At 38.6% G+C, this 16,406-nt stretch overlaps 3 protein-coding genes across 3 annotated transcripts in view; 1 reads left to right on the top strand and 2 right to left on the bottom strand.

Annotated features, from left to right (window-relative positions):
* Positions 1-471: 471 nt before the first annotated feature.
* On the bottom strand, positions 472-9,065 carry LOC5518825 (pre-mRNA-splicing regulator WTAP). The gene is made up of 8 exons (XM_032363544.2): positions 8,937-9,065; positions 8,824-8,873; positions 8,662-8,717; positions 7,790-7,857; positions 6,230-6,354; positions 3,148-3,326; positions 2,271-2,425; positions 472-1,084 (listed from the first exon to the last, which is right to left on the bottom strand). The coding sequence occupies exons 1-8, from the start codon at positions 8,953-8,955 to the stop codon at positions 510-512; spliced, it is 1,227 nt and encodes a 408-aa protein (XP_032219435.1). The 5' UTR covers positions 8,956-9,065; the 3' UTR covers positions 472-509.
* A 255-nt stretch (positions 9,066-9,320) lies between these two features.
* Positions 9,321-14,755, top strand: LOC5518824 (RWD domain-containing protein 1). The gene is made up of 6 exons (XM_032363529.2): positions 9,321-9,521; positions 11,675-11,758; positions 11,969-12,096; positions 12,967-13,234; positions 14,188-14,247; positions 14,615-14,755. The coding sequence occupies exons 1-6, from the start codon at positions 9,449-9,451 to the stop codon at positions 14,692-14,694; spliced, it is 693 nt and encodes a 230-aa protein (XP_032219420.2). The 5' UTR covers positions 9,321-9,448; the 3' UTR covers positions 14,695-14,755.
* Positions 13,261-16,406, bottom strand: part of LOC5518868 (proteasomal ATPase-associated factor 1) — a 29,010-nt gene continuing 25,864 nt past the window's right edge. The window contains exon 13 of the mRNA XM_032363527.2: positions 13,261-14,667. The gene's annotated coding sequence lies outside the window, so the exon portion shown is untranslated. The remainder of the gene's footprint in view (positions 14,668-16,406) is intronic.

The following is a 16,406-nucleotide window of genomic DNA, read 5'->3' as shown; positions in this document are numbered from 1 at the left end:
ACGGTCGGATCTCCAAATCTTGTTCCGAGAAATTTCATATTGGATAACAGCTGAAGCAATATTGAAAAACATTGGATAGACAAGATGTTTTTGCAGTGCGCTGATAGAAAGTGTGCAAGCACCACCGAACACATACCAAAAACATTCTGAGGGTGCAAATCTGGAGAAGCTCGTTCTGAGCCACTTTTTTGTTTATTTTAATTGGCCATTCCAGCTATAAGTTTGCGCGCCCATAACCATATAACCTACCTCAACTACCAGAATGCAGCGCGGGATTTTTTTAAGCTTTCATTAAACGAAACGCGCGCTGCATGCTGGTAGTTGAGGTAGGTCCCCATGGTGAGTGCGCGCGCATGCTTATAGCTGGAATGGCCAATTGTGACTCCCATCGAGGGGAGGGTGTAGTGCACTGCAAACGCATCAGGGCTACAGACCTTATATAACGATAGTGCTAAGGAAAACACAGATCCATCACGCGGCTAACATTGTATGTCTACGGAAAATGCCAGTCACTTTACTGTCTCTACATTATATGCTGCGACCTCAGCTCCTATGGCTTCCGGGAACCCTTTGGAGGTAACAGTCTGAGAATCACTAGGTTCTAAAGGGGGAGGGGTGCTTGAAACAGTCAACTCCCCCTGATCACCATTCTCTAGTTTAATCGGCACAGTCATTTCTTTGCTAACTATAGAGTCCGATAATATATTACTGATAGAAAAGGCAGAGGTCTTATGCAAGGGGGGTGCAGTAGTGACAGTTTCTGGTGGGGGAGGGGAGGGTTGGGTCTGTTCAGTAGTTCTATCGGGTTTGGTGTCATTAGGGGGTTCTATTTCCATGGGTTCATCATCCTTGGTGTCTTTAGATTCTAACCGCTGCTGTAATGATAAAGCCAAGGTCGCATTTTGTTCCTTAGCTTCTGATAAGCATTTCTCCACTTGGTGGCATTTTGTCCTTAGCTCCTGGGAGGTGGTAGTCTCTGTAGCTAGGCGCTGCTTGATGTCCTTTATTTGCTGTTGTAAGGTCATGATTGTCGACTGCATTCCCTCTACTTCCTCATCCAGTTGGATCACAAAGTCATTCAGTTCTGCAAGGCAGGACAATAGTTGAGAGAAGATAGAATTACAGTGAATCCTTGATATAACAATAAGGTACGGTAAACGACCTAAGGCAAGACAATAGTTGAGAGAAGACAGAATTACAGTGGAACCTTTATATAACAATAAGGTACGGTAAATGAACTAATAAATGCCTGGGTTTATTAAATTTTATTTCATTATTACATTTTGATGGTTTAAGAGGGGCTGTTCAATAGCTGAAGTAGGATGCAAACCCAAGTGCAGTTGGGTACTAGTCTCAGTAAGGATTATTTTATTTATTTATTTCTATTTCCACCAGTTATACTGGTGCGGAAGGCACAACAGAGCTAGGCTCCAATTCAAGTGCCCCCTTGAGTGTATTGTTAGTAAGCATTGTAAGCACTGTCACTGGGGGTGGTCACTGCCAGAGGGTTTATTGCGTCCCCAGTGGTTCTTTTACGTCCCTTCGGTTCAGGTTAATGTAGTGCAGCTTGAAGAGACGGGACCTCCGGTTTAGTGTCCTTATCCGGGAAGACTGGAAACACGGGAGAATAACTTCAACTCACTTGTGACACAAATTCGAACCAAGGCAGGAACCCGGAAAAAATCCCCAGTTTGAGCCAGGATTCGAACCTTGGCCACAGCGGTGAGAGGCCGACGCGCTAACACACTCGGCCACCCGTGCTTCATTTTACATTCATGTTACATTAAAGCCTGTGTGGCAATAGTTTTTTGACAAATCGTTTTTTAAGCAAATCTCACTCATGAGAAGCCAACCTCAGATTAATTATACTTGATTTATATTACTGAAATTCCTATTTTAAGCTAAAAGAGGGCATTAAATAGAGGGGGCGTTTATTAGAGGGGGTGTTCGCTACAAACTTGTAAGCTTAGGGGGAGTGGGGGGTAGGGGTATTCATACACTGAGATAGGAGGTGTTTATTAGATCAGTATTTGCACCTATTAGCAATACTTAAATATGAATCATTCTTTCTTGTTCTAGATTTTTTTTAATATCTAATAAAAAATTTCATTAAGTTTCAATGTAGGCGGTGGAGATTAATAGGTAGGGGGTGGAAGTTATTTTATTTTATTAGTTCAAATAAACCGTTTTAAAAACAGTATCCCATGCTCAGTGGAAAATAGCCGGCAGAACCGCCGGTGCCTAATGGCCCTTAACCATTCAGTACTCACCGTCTTGGCTGCTCTTTAACTCGTCACTATACTTCTTTTGTAATGCTAGCTCTGCTTCCAACTGAGCAATGCGACCCTGCGAAAGCTGACGGCCAAGCTCCTGGTTCTCTTGAATCAACATCCGACACTTGGCCATCAACTTTTTTCCCGTCACGCTAGGAGAGCAGATGAACAATATCCAGAATGAATGTACAATTTCACTGATAACTTAGAGAGGTTCACACACCCCATATTTACAGTAAAATAAAAATAAAAATAAAAATAAGAACTCACATTTTTAGTAATGTTAAATTTAAAGAATTCTTGCATGGAATGGTAAAAAATGTAAAATAGTATGTGCAGACGTATTACGACACCCATGGGTCAGTGCTGTGGCCTCTAAGTCGCATTGTTTCCTAGTGTGATCAATGTTACTAACACTAACAATCTGCAATCAATTATGATTATTTTCTTGTTACTTAATAGAGTGTGACTTAATCAAAGAACCAATTGTACAGCACATTGCAGTTCTGCATCATGGCACACTTAGATATTTCTCCTATCACTAAGAAATAAAACAAGTCTCTTTTTAGGGAGAATTTTGGCTCATTTTGGCAATATCGTCAAAAAGCTTATGCTCAATTTTGCGCCAGTCTTAATGCAAAAAAAAAATGTTGTTTACTTTTTAAGTGCTACCACATTATTGCGTGTTAATTCAAATACAAATTTTAAAATTTGGGCACTCTCCATGGTAAAATGGTAAAAAAAATCTAAGAGCAATCGCAGAAACATTGACGCTTTTGTGCAAAGTTTAAAATTGATGAGGCGCTCAGTTTGTGATCCGTTGATTAACGTGTGAGCGACCTTAATTCTGCTATAACGATCCCATTGTACATACCTATCGGGTGTGAATTTCCAGGCGCTCAAGTCATTCTGCGCCTGCTCCAACTTCACTTTTGCCTCGTCCAGCTCAGTTTTCATTCTCTGGAAAAGCAGGTTGACTGCAGGATCTAGAAGGGTTGAGCGCATCTGGACAGTGCTGGGATTTTGCGCTTGCTTGAGGTCATGTATCTGGGTCTATTGGGATGGAAGCACAATGGTTAACTGCATTATACAGTGGAACCTGTATAAAACGGACCCCCTCGGGACTGTGAGTCTTTGCTAGTACATATTGGGACCTCTTTATAACGGACACCCTTGATAATTTTAGATTGAGGGTCTTTGCTAGTACACAGTGGATCCTGCATATAACAGACACCCTTGGGACCATAAGAGTGAGGGTCTTTGCTAGTATACAGTGGGACCTGCATATAACAGACACCCTTGGGACCATAAGGGTGAGGGTCTTTGCTAGTACACAGGGGAACCCGCATATACATAGACACCCTTGGGACCATAAGGGTGAGAGTCTTTGCTAGTATACAGTGGGACCTGCACCCATAAGGGTGAGGGTTACTGCTAGTACACAGGGGAATCGGCATATTACACACACTCTCAGTGTCGTGACGGTGAGAAGCTTTGCAAATATACAGTGGAACCTGGATATAACAGGACCAAAAAAACTGAGTCAAAAATCTAAATGGTGAGATTGACACCCATTTAAAATTTAGCAGCAATTTTGGAAATAAAATTTTAGGACAGCACAAAAGATCTGCTTTACAGTTAAGTATTTAAGTTTTCACTTTTCCTTTGAGGTACAATACTTCACCCTGCAAATGTATGACAATTTTCCCCATTTTTTTAGCAGGATTAATTGCTTTTTGTCATTATTTGTACTGTAATTTGAAAAATATGAGTTTGTAAGAACTTGCAAACTTTCATAATACAGTAATGGCCAATAAATCGCAAGGGATACTGCTTTTTGAGAAACAAAATGCATGAAAAAAATTAAAGAAATGTTAGCCAAAAACCCTCACAAACAATGTTGTTTTCATGATAGGTTACTTGTAACCTTGTTACCTTTGGTAATGGCCTTTTCTAAATGATAGCCACAAACATAGCAAATAGCAAAATACCAAATTAGATGCAATTATTGTAGCATATTAATGGAAGAGATTTCTTTCAAAAAAGTTCCAGAAATTAATAAGCCAAGTTACTTGTGTGCCCTCCTTACTGCATGCTGAACATCGCAGATCACAAAATTTATTGATAATCTTTGTTTGGCCCCACTGTGTTAGGCTATCAATTTTAATCCAACTTCATCCAGTGACATGCACCTAAGGTTAAAGTGCACTGCTTGTAAAATGTATTTACTCTGACTGCATCACCACACTTCAATAGGAGTAAACTACAGTGTGTGATGATACACTGTACAACCATGTACCCTTAAGTATACAGTACCCACACTTCCTCTTTTCTGTAAAACTATATGCTACTCTTTAGTGCCTCTTTACATATACACTTCTACAGTACACTGACTTCAAGTATCATAGAACAGCATAAGAAAGACATGCTGCTTTAGTGCCTCTTTAGATACAAAACACTTCTAAAGTACACTGACTTCAGGTATCACAGAACCGCATAAGGACACGCTGTTTACTGTAAGATACTGGCACCGGTTTAAGGGTGTACTGATATCTGTTGCTAAGGAAAATTTAATATAGCATAAAAGCCTTGTAGAAAGTCATAAGGGACTGATATTTGCCAAGTTGACCAACAAAAGTGTGCTGACTATTATGATGACGTTACCCTGTGACGTCATAATGTGAAGTAATAGATAAAGATAAAAGCAAATATTCAAAGTAATTTTGCTCGAAACAAATATTGAATACGTTTCATGAATCTTGAGGGATGGGTGCATTAAGCCAAGCATGCGTTTTAGAAATGATTGAGTAATTGTTTTTTTTATGATTTTTCGAAAGTCCTGAAATCCAGATTATTTGATATATTTTTGGTTTCTGTTAGATTAACGCTAAATCCATGCTTGGCTATATGAAGGAGGTTTTAATAAAAAAGAATACAGAAAAATTATTGAGTTTTGAAATAATTTGGCGACAAAAAAACTTTTTTAGAAGACGCATAACCGGAAGTGAAACAAAGCCTGCGCGTGCACATTCGAACTGCTCAGACACACTGATATCTCACATGATGAAATTTAAATGAAGTATATAAACAAATTCCAATAGCGTTTCGTGGTATTTACACTTCAAAGGAATGATATCTGTCATGCCATGACGAAAATTAAAAAAGTATTTTAAATTCTGAAACAACGAGCGTTACTTTGAAATAAGATTTTCAGTGCATGCGCGAGCGTTTGGAACCGGTGTTTGCAGCGCGCTCAGATAGTGAAAATTGAAATCTTTGGCTTCAAAAAGGTTGGCTTGAATAAATCTCCGCTGAATCTTCGTTTTTACAAAATATGGAAAAATCATCACCCGAAAAGGCTGATATCAACTTTAAGTCAATTTTGGGGAAATTGAAAAGCAAATTTTTGTTTCTTTTACTTCAGGAAAGCTTGCGAATGACGAATTTCATGTTATGCGCGCGCTCAACGCCACCAGCGTAGCAACGTCGTTACTGAGCAACACTAATGTCAGTACACCCTTAATGTGACTTATTTTAGCTTATAACAATGTCACTAGACCTGCTATTATACCTTTTAACTCAAATGAAAGAATGTTCCACATGCAGGGATGTCTAAGCAAAGTGGGAGGCACTAGTTCACTTGACCGGGAGTTCATTTATAATTCTATTACAGTGTTCAGTTCTGGGGATCTAAAATGTCATCATAATGAACCAGGAGATGTTCACCGGTAAAAGCGTGGAATATGAATGCCAGGTAATGTCTTGGAACACAATGGACATTGCAAGCTTACTTGGCAGTTCCAACCTGGAAAGTTTATGGCAGATACCATTACCAGGGATAATGGTTTCACTGTCTATTTGGACCAAACCTTGGTTGTGGGTTGACCAGATAGCTCTGACCAGCAGGAGATGGTGAAAGTGTCTATGAGAGTTCCTGATGGTACTTAGGATCTCACCAATAAGTCTTGAACTTCATGCTCCTTGGTGGCAAGTCGCATAACCAGTACGTTTTCCCTTCGAGTTGATTCTTGCTGTTGTTGTTTCAGTTTTTCTTCAGATTCACGCAGGCCAACAAGCTCGGCTGCAAGGAATGATTCTGTTCAATACACATATATAAAATTCCCTTTTTTACAGAAAGGGGAAAAAGAAAGGGAAAAGATGATCATACATTTTAGGTGGCACTATATAAAGGTGGCACAAAATTTTACTGCGAGTTTGCCACTCAGCAAATGATTTACGTAGATCCGCCTCCAAAGTTTGATTGAGTATGCGCAAGAGAGCATAAGATAAGAGAGGGACACTTTAGTATTACCTGCGCGCCATGTCGATTCCGAATCTGGTTTTTTTAGTAACCACCACCCAACAACTGCGAAGAGGATTTGCTCCTTTTATTTTGTCCTACTCCCCTGCAGGTTGCATGTTGTTGTTTTGCCAACTCAATAGGAATGAAAAGAGACCATGTAAAATAAGTTAATTTGGAAGAAGAAAACAAAGCTAACTTCACTAAGCAAGATTGGCAAATATACTCACAGAAAGCTAAATCCCTGAATAGTTTGACTGTTTTGTTTGCCTGAGCAGCAAAGTCAAGTCAAGAAGAAGAAAGAAAACACCAACAAGCGATAAAATGGCTGTGATACCATGTTTGATTCAAATCCCGACTCCAGCTTGTATAATATACTTAATAGTTATAGAAATTTCCAAAAACAACATCAAAGAAGTAAAGTAATATCTCCCTCGTTATTTTCTCACTATCAGAAAAGCTCAGATACTTCAGCTTTCTGGCTTTGATCATCACAAAAATGCATTCCCTCGCTACAAGGATAGTTTTATGAAATGTATTTTCTTGGATTCTTTCTCAATTCACTGGAATATTCACAAAAATCAATATCATATCTAATGTCTAACTTCGTTTGACCATTAGGAAGATAATGGATGTTGAAAAACCATGAAGAAGCAGCAAATTAGAGTGGAAGCGGTGTTTTAAGTACAAGGCTTTCCGCTCTTGATTTTGAATGAAGTCTCTTTTTTTAAAACGTTTTCGAAAAATCTTGCAATCCTCGAAGTACTACATCCCCTTAATATACCGCAAATGCCTGTATCCTTGATGCTAAAATGAAATTTTCGATGGTATTTGTGCAAAAAGGGTGGTTTTTTTCGGTTTCAAGTCACAAAACAGCGGCAAACAACAAGATGTAGGGTGGGTAGGGTAGGGTGAGTAAAAATCCTCAAGTGCAGTGGTGGGGTGGTGGTTACTAAAAATACCCAAATTCGGAATCGACATGGCACGCGGGTAATACCAAAGTGTCCTTCTTAACTTATGCTCCCTTGGTACGTGCCTTTCCCAACAAGACTAGGATATTGAAATCACTGAGGTCACACAACAACGAACTTGGCTGTGAAGTCAGTTCAACATCTACACAAGTATGTGTTGAATGTAGGTCCTAGTAAGGCATGTTCTATTGTAATGCATACAAAATAAATAAATGAATAACCACATATCCAGACAAAGGACTTACTGTTTGAGTTAGAGCCATTTCCAATTTGACTTTCCAAGAAAGCAATGTAGTTCAACTGTTCTTTCCATCTGTGGAAAAAAAGAAGCTTTTGCCATTGCTGAAAGACCATAGAAGGGTAGAATCAATAAAAATATCAAGACATACAGTACGAAGGATCACACAAATCCCAAATGGTTGCAAACAATCACGTGTAATTGATGAGTGACTGGAGATGACTGTAGGAATGGAATCGTATTCCAGCAAATATGTGTGGTTATTTAGAGACCACTTAGTGATATTTTTATTTGACTTGGGATCATCAGACAAAACATTATTGCCAGCTCCATGAATAGAGGCAGCCCTGTAATTTATCAAAGAAGTTCCAATTTAAGTGTTGTACTGTTAGATGAAGGCTAGTTTAATCCTGGCATTACAATTATATGGTTTACTGTAACCACCATAAACGATCAAGAACAACTAACCCATTTTTTCATGCTATTGTCATTTTCTGAATTACTGTACATAGCAAAAAAAAAATAAGAAGTGCAGTGAATAACATTTCACCATTATCGTTTACTTTTTTTCTGTAATTGTAACAATTCGGACAGTTAGTAGGCAGGTTGATAAACAATTACTATGGTACTACGTATGTACAGACTCCATTTGAGTTGGCCAAAAATTCCGTTTTTTTCTGGCGGGATGGTTTAAACAAAATAAAAACGTTATGATCGTATTCTTGTAAATTAAACGGTCTAAATCGTCAGGGCTTGGAAATCATCAAGTATAAGAGTTTAAAGTCGGCATTTAGGGCATAAATTTAAATGATGCATATGAATGAGTTGTAAGGATAAATCCGTCAAGCGAGTTTTTTTAGCCGTCAAACGTCAACTTACTTATCAGTTAAAAGCTCTTTGGTAGCTTCCTTGAGTTCAGATTCTTCCAAACAGACCTGAAACCGGAAAATTAATATTTCATATGAGAATGCACGTACAACAGTACTTGGATTAGAGGCCGTGATAGTTTTAAAATCTTGAAAAGAGAATTGTAAAACCGACCTTTTTCGGGACTGTTTCTTCTTTGCTCTCCGAGCTCGCTCGCTTGCGATCTAAAACAAATAATTCATCAAAAACGGAACCAGCAATTGCACGAATAGGTAATTTACTAATACCTTCTTCTTTGTCAGCCATTTAAGCTAAGTCTACAGGGTTCTGGGCGACATTTTCGATGGAATTTACCGTGTGATTCTGATTTGTACAAAGACAGTTGGAATCGCATGTGTTCACAAAAGAGCCCGCAATGCACTAAGGGAAGCAACGCAAAAAAAAAAGATTGTATGGGAGGGGACAAGTCGATATTTGTTTTCACTTATCATTCTCTTTGCAACAGCTGAAAAGTCGAAAGTTACTTTAAGAAAAGTGAATTTGAACATTTTCTTTCACTCTTTTTAATTTACTGCCATAGTTTAGGTAGAAACATTAAAAAATATTGGTTTATTATAATGTGTTTTGACCCTCCCCCTATTGGAAGATTGCGAGCATTTCAGAACGAGGCTAGAAAAAATGTGGTGATTCCAAGATGGCGGACAAAATGTAAAGGTCTCCGAAATTCTGGTGTTTTTCGTGCAACTCTGAGTGTAATAGTTAGCAAGAAGCGCGCTCTAGGCGAGTTGACAGCAAATTCATGACGGACTACGAAGAGGAGCAGCGACATGAGATCGAGGCCATTGAATCCATCTATCCTGAAGAGTTTACTAGTAAGAATCTCAAACCTTTCTTGCTTTTTTCTCTACCTTTCCTCCTAGTTTATTAATTTTTTTCGTGCTAAAATATTTAATTTAATGTATGTAATAGAAGCTGGTATGAATCTTTTCTATTATGCCCAAGGGCCCTGGGTTTTTACAAGAATTGTTTGTGTGTGTGTGCCCGGCGTAATTAACCGATTAAAATCGATCATCGGTTTGCCAATCGATATCATTCGATAAAATCAGCCGATTAATATCGATTGATATTGATAATCGACGATTAATTGATAGTAAAACAAAGATATTCCTTAATTCCATCAATTATTATTGGCTCTCATCGATTGACTACCTGGTTTTAACATTATTTCAAAACATTCTCCAGGGCCAACAAAGGGTTCATAATGTGAGTTCGTGTATCAAAAAATATGTTCACTAGAAGACTTTCATTTCGTTGTTGATAGTCATAGTGGATCCACAAAGGTCTGTCAAAGGGAAAGGGGGTGGGCCAGCGAAGACTAGAAAAGGACCAGCGACATGTTACATTCACTGTTTCAAATTCTATAATCTCTGCTATATAATCAAACAGGCTTACCCACGTATAAGACGCTCCCGCATATAAGACGCACCCAGAATTTTGAGCTCAAAATAGTAAAAAAGTCAATATTCTAATGTTTTATACTTGCATTGCACGGTACATTAATACAAGAAAGAAATGCTACAAAAAGCAAATTTGCCGTTGGTAAAGTGAACGATTCAATAGAACTTAAACCAAAGTGTTACCGTGAAGAACAATGCCATTACTGTCCTTTATCTTTGGCATAGCCTTACCTTTGAAAACCACCATTGGTTTAAACTTCGTTCCATACAAATGATAAAAAGTTGCATTCCGCGTATAACACACCCTAATTTTGAAGGTTATTTTGGAAAGAAAAAAGTGCTGCATATACGCGGGTAAATATGGTATTTTCTGCTCAATGAAGTGTATAACTTGGCAATATTATAATCCAACAATAAAATGTAATCGGCTTAGTTTCACTAGGACCTTTCCTCTGGCCCTGAACTGCCTCTGTCAGTGGTTCCAAAGCATCATGCTATTGGATTTGTCTCTTGACTCAAGTGCATTGATGATCGTGTAATATCCCAGGATGGCCTAAAAGCTTTTAACACCACACCTTGTTGAACTTGTTACTGTCCTATCAATATCCAAGATCCTATTAGCAGGATCTAAATATATAAATCCCCACAAAATGTGACAATTTTCCAGGGAGTCCGTTTACTAGTGAAAATTCCAGTCCATTTTAATATGCAAACCCATTGTCTACCTGGATAGCAGCACAGTGTGTGATAGTAGAACTGCAGATATCTGTCATCGGGCTGGGGCCACCAAAAGTTATAGCTGGGTTTAAAGTATTTGTTAATTGAAATATAACCTAAAATATGCATTTTGAAAAGGATTATAACTCTGTTGCTGTTTCAAAGAAGGTATCATAGAGGGCGTTTTAACAATGAATGTATACTGCATAAATGATACATTTGTACTCTTTTATGTTCTTTGTGATCATTTAGATCATCTTTAATGAAAATCGATAATATTACAATCATTGATTACTAATTGATGAAAGGTCACAAATTTTCTGGACATCGATTAGCCATCGATTTTCAATATTAATCGATTGACTAGCATTGATTGATATCTATTTTAATCGATTATTGGTTTCATCGATTAATTATGTGTGCCAGGTATGTATCGATGAACTGGGCCGGACCAAGGGTCCTTTGAGGGTAAGGAGGGCACAGTCCTGAAGGATGGGTTTATAGGTCCATATCAATCAATGGCTGTCGTTTTTTAAAGACACAAGAATGCCCCCCGCCCCCCCCCCAAAAAAAAAATACTGAACTACAAAGAAAAGCATACAGTATACTCAATTCTTCAATAGGGTTGTCAGGTGTCAAACAAGTTCCTTTTCTGAGTATTCTTTAACAGTGCCATAGCAGGCCTCAAAATATTGGGGGGCACAATACAGAAACATTAAGAAAATAAAGGGGGCACAGCCACACCCCTACTGGTCATTTGTAATTGTTTAAGATATTTAGGGGGGCACTTGCCCTCAGCGCCCAACCCCCTGCTCCAGCCCTGGTTTAATGATGTTATCTGTTATTGTTAGTAATTTCAGAGTCTGCTCCTCACAGTTTTCAAATTCATCTCGAGTCATCATGTGAGGACAAAGAAGATAACACTATTATAACAGGTGAGGCATTGGCCGGGGAGTATATTTTGAAAGAGGGGGTTTATATTAGCGAAAATATTTTGTTAGTGGGGGTTCAAACCTCAGAAGTTTCATGAAATATTTTTTTGTGTTTTCCATTAAAAATCATCTGAGATTGTTAGATTAGGTAAATGGACATCCACCATTTGTAATCTCAACCTCTTCTTTTTCTGACATTGTTTTATTGAGCAGTTAGTGTACAGCTCCAGTTCACATTTGTGGAGAAGTACCCAGATGAAGCGCCTGTGGTGGAGGTGACATCCTCAGAGGGACTTGAAGATGATGATATTAACCAGTTGACAGAGCTCCTAGTACAGCAGGTAAACACTGATTACATAGCATGATTGTAAACAAGTGGAACTATATATCTGTGGTTCTGTCTGTCTATTTCCCTGTCTCTGTATTTGCTCTAGCTACCTGTCTTACTATGTGTGTAGTACAATAGAACAGAATACAGCATGATAATCAAGGTCTAAATTTGCTCTTAGTAAAGCAGTTAAAAAAAAATGATCACATAGCATATGATAGTAAAAAAGTGGAACTATATATATCTGTGGTTCTGTCTGTCTTTTTCCCTGTCTCTGTATTTGCTCTAGCTACCTGTCTTACTATGTGTGTAGTCTAATAGAAAAGAATACAGCATGATAATCAAGGTCTAAATTTGCTCTTAGTAAAGCAGTTAAAAAAAAATGATCACATAGCATATGATAGTAAAAGAGTGGAACTATATATATCTGTGGTTCTGTCTGTCTATTTCCCTGTCTCTGCTCTAGCTACCTGTCTTACTATGTGTGTAGTAGAACAGAACAGAATACAGCATGATAATCAAGGTCTAAATTTGCTCTTTGTCTGTCTGTGCCTGCTGCCTGTCTGTCTGTTTGTCATTGTAGAGGAGCAGGCAGTAAGAGCAGACGGCATATCAGGCCGGTAGCCTGGGGCAAAAGCCTATTCCAGGCCTATTCTAAAAAAGATATAAGAAATTATCAGAAGGGGTGTGGCTGTTCCCCCTGAGATTTCTTAATGTTTTGTTTGATGCCTCCTAATATTTCTTGCTGCAGCTATGTGTCTGTACGAACACATGCCAATGTTGTCATGTCTGCATACAGAATTGATAACCAATGGTACAGTTTTGTTAATGTACATCTGACTCTATTCACTGATTAATTTCTTGTGTTATTCCTACCTCCAAGTCTGAGGAGAATTTAGGAATGGTCATGGTATTCACATTGGTGTCCTGTGCTCAAGAAAAGCTTGAGGAAATCGCCGAAGGCATAAAGAAACACAGACAGGAAGAAAGGATTCGCAAACAAAAGGAGGTAGAGGAAGCAGAAAAGAGGAAGTTTACTGGGACACCAGTTTCAAAGGAATCCTTTGCAGCATGGAAAATGAAGTTTGATTTAGAAATGGCCGAGAAGAACAAGGGTAAAACTGTGGTTGTGACAAAATCAAAAATTACAGGTGCATAAAAAATAAATAGGTTTACATAGAATATTCAGATAATTTTAATTGAAGGCACAGTAGCATTTGGGTGTGTACGTGCCCTAAGGGATAAGATGGCAATATTTTACTTTTTAGGGGGTTCCCTCCCCAGGGCCTTGAGATTCAAGCACCTTGGAAAACTGGTACAGTTGATGGGAACTGGTATGTTATGGCAAGCATAGATAATTCCTCATTATTAAAAATCCAGTTCTCTCTTTGGCAGCTGAAAGCCACTTCCTCAAAAATTGCTGGGTCCCCAAGCATAGGAAACTTAAATTAAAAGCATTAAAATGATCTTAATTTAGTAGAAAGCTGCATTGTCACCAGTTTACAGTACTTTCTGAGGTCTGACAGAAACCTCAACTGTTCAAAGACAAAAGAATCTATTAGAATCCGAGATATTTACCAGGCCATCCGCTCTAAATTATCACATCACATCTGTAAAGAGACTTCCAATAGACACACTGCTTTCAATATTTTAAAATATTTTTTTGTGTTTAGGTCATTGACCGGAAGTAAACATGTGACAATGCCGCTTTAAGGTTATATTGAAAATTCTGGACCAATTCAAGGGGGGACGTTGGGTTGGCCCTTTTCTGTACGAGATTGCGGTAAAAGAGCAAAAAAAACATGCGGTGATGCGGTGTTTATGAACACTGCGAGATGCGAGATTTTTCTTTTTAAACGGAGGTATGGTGGTAAAAAAATAGATATTGTGGTGTTGCGGTGTTAAAGGGATGTTGTTCATGCGCTTCAATACCTCGTCCTTCTTTGCGGCATGCGATATTTTTGAAAACTTTGTGCGGTATTGCGGTAATTATACCCCCCAACATCCCCCCCTATTTACACTGTCTTTGATATTCTCACATTTCCATACAGCATATTGTAAGACTGACAGAGTCAACATGCATTTTGCTCTCTCATCCTTGCAGGTCGCAAACTGTTTGAAATGGACGCATCTCTTGTAAACTCTGATTCTGCTTTTCTGGAAGGTAACCTCAAGAACTGTTTTTTTTTACTTTCTTATCTTACTACTATCTTGTGAGATATAAATAACAGTTTGTTGGTTGACAAAATGGAAGGTTTTGGTTTCTACTTCCCTGTTCTATATTTTCAATTTTTAATTTCCTTTATGTAATATGTGCCCCCCCACCCACCAACTAGAGTAATATCTTATCCACCCCTAACTTGCTTAATAGCCAATGGTAATTGATGCTTTGCATGAATCCAGATGGGTGGCCTGATCTATGGATGTTGACATTGTCAGAGTCTATTTTGCTTGATAAACACAACCATCATCATATAGCACTTTAGCCACGTTAAATATTGTATTAATGGTAGTTTTTCTTTTGCTCTTAGGTGAACCAGCAGATGTGGAAGTTGACGAATCACTTTTCCAGGAAATGGAAGATCTGGAATTAGATGAAGAATTGAGTTAACCAGTACATGTATTTACTTTTTATAATATGATCTCAAGCATTATGAACATATCTAAGCTGATCAATTTGTATTGTTCTTGTTTACTCCCCAAAGTAGAAATTCAAACATGAAGTTGGGTTTCTAGCCTCCTCTGCAGACATCTCTTGAAAAGAGAAAAGAAAATATCGAAAAAAAGGAAATCGCGAACCGTGCTCCTTGTGTAGGAAGCAAGATCTCTTGAAAAGAGAATAGAAAATACCGAAAAAAAAACAAAAACGCGAACCAGGCTCCCTGTGTAGGCTCGTCCCCACTCCCCTCACTTCCCAGATGCCCGAAACACAGGTAGCCCAAACCGCTCAGAGCGCTTTTTTGCCAATGGAGTCGCCTGCGGAGGAGGCTAGAGGGTTTCATCCCTGGATCTAGTTGAGGGGGCCCTGAGACCCCCTCCCTATTTTCATAAAAATATGAAAGCCAATGACTCCGATCTCTTGGGTCATGGGAGAAACCATGGCAGAACTGCAGAGCTACTCTTGCCAACTCCACCACCCAGGCTCCCCCTCTATACTGGTACCTATAGTCCCCCTCAAAATCGGAGTCTTGTGTGTGCAACACACACACAGAGTCCCCCAACACTTGGAATAGTCCCCATCCCCCTGAAATTAGTCCCAATACAAAATGTATTACAGAAATGGTGTTTAGCCCCCAAGAAATCGGATGAAAGAATCCCCACAACCCTAGGAATGTCCGAACTCCTTCTTGTAAACGACTGAGCATCTATCTACAGGCTGTAGCAGGGGATGGGGCACTGGGGGAACGTGTCGCCCTTCCCGAAATATTCAAAATATAATATGCATATAAGCAAATGACCAGAAGGGGCGTGGCTGTGCCCCCAATATTTTCTTAACGTTTATGTCGCGTGCCCCCCCTTCCAAATTTCGATGCCTACTACGGGTCTGTTCTATAATGTCTGAGAAATATAAGGAAGTCTATCAGGAAAGAATAGCTTTACACACAACCTTTTTTACAAGACGCATGAGATTTCGCCAGATTTCAAGAACACGCCGAGGCACAGGCAGCAAAAATTCTATATACTTTTGTTAGTTTGATGCGTTCTAGAAAGCAGAATCAAATTATGTTTATAATGACAGCCATTTTTGCTATTGATCATTTCTTTAATTTTCTTCAAAGTAATTCCTCAGGTATTATATTTTTTAAATAAAATTTAGGAACATCGTTAAGAACATTTTCAGCGTTAAAATGCTTCAAAAACAAGAACGGCCCTGCCTCAACTGAAAATTAGACGTTCTATTAAAAAAGAGTGTATACAAAACTGCATCGTTATGATAATAATGATATTAACATCAAAACATATAATTATTTGCCTCAGTTGGCTTTTCTGGTACATAAACAAACGTGGGCATATCTCAATTGCAAAAAGCGTGTTGTTGTATTTTGCTGTAAAGTTAAAATGTTTTTAGCCTTGACCACTGGAAGGATTTCACAATATTTGATCGGTTATGCCCCCAGACGCAAATTATAGCCATGGTGAAAAATCAAAACATGCCAAGAAGAGAAAACGGTTTCATTTATTTATTCAGTGGAATGAAAATATAAAGCGGAAAGTCTGAATTAAGTAAAGCCGGGAAGTTTATCATTACAATCAATCACCCCAATTGGGCTTCTTTCAATTTGACAACTCAATTCTCAGCAATTAGCACATTTGTACGGCTAA

This window comes from Nematostella vectensis, chromosome 14, assembly GCF_932526225.1.
Source record: "Nematostella vectensis chromosome 14, jaNemVect1.1, whole genome shotgun sequence".
Taxonomy (NCBI): domain Eukaryota; kingdom Metazoa; phylum Cnidaria; class Anthozoa; order Actiniaria; family Edwardsiidae; genus Nematostella; species Nematostella vectensis.
The sequence above is the reverse complement of the archived record's forward strand: the minus strand, read 5'-3'. Positions and strand labels throughout refer to the sequence as shown.